This window comes from Bison bison, unplaced genomic scaffold, assembly GCF_000754665.1.
Source record: "Bison bison bison isolate TAMUID 2011002044 unplaced genomic scaffold, Bison_UMD1.0 scf7180017864524, whole genome shotgun sequence".
Taxonomy (NCBI): domain Eukaryota; kingdom Metazoa; phylum Chordata; class Mammalia; order Artiodactyla; family Bovidae; genus Bison; species Bison bison.
This window is the reverse complement of record NW_011495075.1, coordinates 4,322,985-4,326,002: the sequence shown is the minus strand read 5'-3', so window position 1 is coordinate 4,326,002 and position 3,018 is coordinate 4,322,985. Positions and strand designations below refer to the sequence as shown.

Sequence of the window (3,018 nt, the reverse complement as noted above, 5' to 3'; positions counted from 1 at the left end):
GGGGGTGGGGGTGCTCAGGGCCGCCCCCGCCCCGCCCCGGAAAGCCAACTACCCGACAGGGCACCTGCACCCCGCGGTGCGCGCCGCCCCGCGCGCGCCCCGCGTCCGAGCAACCATTAACCCTTGGTGTATGTGGAGCGCCGCGTGGCTTTCAGGCTGCACATCCCTATCGCCAGGCGCCGCGCTCGGCCCCTGGCCTCCCTGCCACTGGGCCTGGGTACCTCCTAGGGGATCCAGAGCCGCCCCCTCCTAAGTCAGGAAGGTTCAGAGGTGCACCTGCTCAGGAGCCCAGCCCGGCAGCCAAATAACACTGCTCTGCTGCCCCTGCACGTCGTCGGGGACACAGACCTCCCCCCATCACGGCCGCCATGTGGCCAAGGACTCACTTAGGGACCCTTCCATGGAGGGGCAGGCCTTGCGGGTGCAGCCCGAGGGCAGAGGGGCCTGAACTAAGAGCTGCCGCGTGCAGAGCCCTGGGGAGCGCGGGAGCAGCTTGTAAGCACCGTCCCAGCCCTTGCGGTCACTCTACGTGACAGGCTCTTTCACCAGCATCTTATGAAGAAGCGGGCCAAGCCATCCCATGGTGATGGCCAAGCCGGACTTAAGACCAGGTCTACCCTGTACCGCCTCTCTCCCTCTTGTGTGGCCTCCTGCGTGGGATCTACGGAGAAGAGAGGTAGAAACAGTCTTACTTAGGATGGACGTGCGAAGGTGGTCAGGGCTAGACGGTTACACAGAGACCTTCCGGAGAAGGCTTCTCCCGTCGTCACCACCCCTGACACATTGCCTCCGTGTTTTTCATCCCAATAGAGGTTGCTTCGGAGCTTCTTCATGCAAAAGGAAAGAGGATGAGAAGAAACCAGATGTGGTATGAATAGAGTGAGTCATGAGACATACAACTCAAAGGAGGAGGCTTGGGAATTAAAGAATTTAGAATCAAGAACCTAAAATTAAACTCAAGTATACCAGCCCTCAAACATTCTGGCCAAAGACGACTGTTACTTGGTGAACAAAGTAACAGTCATGATGCATGGCATAGTCACAGACCTGGTAGTCTAAAATGAGCACAGGACATAATGGGGAAACAGAAAAATTATGTTTTGGCAAATGTGTTGTCATAGCTTGACTTGGGGTGAGACACTTCAGTTTCTCAGTTCCTACATTTGTAAAATGGGAATTATTACTTGTGTATCACATGAACAATATGATGTTCAAGTTTAATAAAAGTGCTACTAATTGTGTGATCTTTTGAGAAATCAAACTGTAGATTTCAGTTTCACAATGAGGCAAAATACACCACATCATCTTTTTTCCCAAATAAAACTCTTTTCTACATAAGAAGTTACTATAGTGCAAAGCCTTGAAAACACATCTATAAATTCAAAAACCACTTCTGCTCCAAGCAGACTTCTCCTTTCATTATAATTAATTCTTCTCCAAAGAAAAGAACCCTACTTGAGGTGCCTACAGGAATTTTACTACTAATAAGATTGTTTTCCCCAACCATTTGTTGGGATTTAAGTGACAGTCATTGCTGGGGAAGGAAGATCCCCTGGAGTAGGGCATGGCAACCCACTCCAGTATCTTGCCTGGAGATCCCTGGACAGAGGAGCCTGGCCATGGGGTCGCACGGAGAAGTGACTTAGCCCAAGTGCACACAAATAACAATCATACCCCTGCATATTGTTTTAAATTTACTCTAAGTATATATAAAGAGGAAATACTACATACCTACACACAAAACAAATCTTTTTTAAACCAGCTTTTAGGCTGACCACGATGAAGAGGTTTATATATCCTGATACTACTGAGGTAAAAGGGATAGAAACACAGATGGACACAATTTGTATGTTTGTTTAAAATTACTGAAAAAAGATTTTGTATACAGTTATGTTAGTGAGGTTTTATTGAAACCAGTGGTAAGATTTTAGCAGTTTTAGAACTTTTGACACAACTGGTAGAGAACTCTACAAAGGGCAAGCCTTCAAAGTGGTGTTAGATCTTCCTAACGCCATATTTCAGCAGTAATATTTCCTACTTGACAACTAATGTGAGCATATTTCTCTCTCAGGACTACAAAGAGAAATATTTCTACTATGGGAGAAATAACCTCAGATATGCAGATACCACTTTAATAGTAGAAAGTGAAAAGAAACTAAAGAGCCTCTTGATGAAGGTGAAAGAGAAGAGTGAAAACGCTGGCTTAGAACCCAGTGTTCAAAAAACTAAGATCATGGCATCCGGTCCTATCGCTTCATGGCAAAGAGATGGGGAAAATGTGGACACGGTGTCAGATTTCATTTTCTTGGGCTCCAAAATCAATGCAGATGATAACTGCAGCCACGAAATTAAAAGACGCCTGCTCCTTGGAAGAATAGTTTTGACAAACCTAGACCAGTGTATTTGGAGAAGGCAATGGCACCCCACTCCAGTACTCTTGCCTGGAAAATCCCATGGACAGAGGAGCCTGGTAGGCTGCAGTCCATGGGGTCGCTAAGAGTCGGACACGACTGAGCGACTTCACTTTCACTTTTCACTCTCATGCATTGGAGAAGGAAATGGCAACCCACTCCGGTGTTCTTGCTTGGAGACTCCCAGGGACGGCAGAGCCTGATGGGCTGCCGTCTCTGGGGTCGCACAGAGTTGGACATGACTGAAGCAACTTAGCAGCAGCAGTAGCAACAGACCAGTGTATTAAAAAACAGAGACATCTGCTTATCTACAAAGGTCTGAATATTCAAAGCTATGGTTTTTCCAGTAGTCATGTGTGGATGTGAGAGTTGGACCATAAAAAAAAGTCTGAGTGCTGAAGAATTGATGCTTTCAAACCGTGGTACTGGAGAAGACTCTTCAGAGTCATTAGGACAGCAAGGAGATCCAACCAGTCAATCCTAAAGGAAACCAACCCTGAACATTCATTGAAAGGACTGATGCTGAAGCTGGAGCTCCAGTACTTTGGCCATCTGTGGAGAAGAACTGACTCATTGAAAAAAACCCTGATGCTGGGAAAGATTGAGG

The 3,018-nt window shown here is 47.1% G+C and overlaps 1 protein-coding gene across 1 annotated transcript in view; it reads right to left on the bottom strand.

Annotated features, from left to right (window-relative positions):
• Positions 1 to 833, bottom strand: part of DENND1B (DENN/MADD domain containing 1B) — a 270,331-nt gene extending 269,498 nt beyond the window's left edge. The window contains exons 1-3 of the mRNA XM_010831135.1: positions 734 to 833; positions 618 to 661; positions 387 to 525 (exon numbers count right to left, since the gene is read on the bottom strand). Coding sequence (XP_010829437.1) covers positions 387 to 525; positions 618 to 661; positions 734 to 833 — 283 coding nt within the window. The remainder of the gene's footprint in view (positions 1 to 386; positions 526 to 617; positions 662 to 733) is intronic.
• Positions 834 to 3,018: the final 2,185 nt, after the last annotated feature.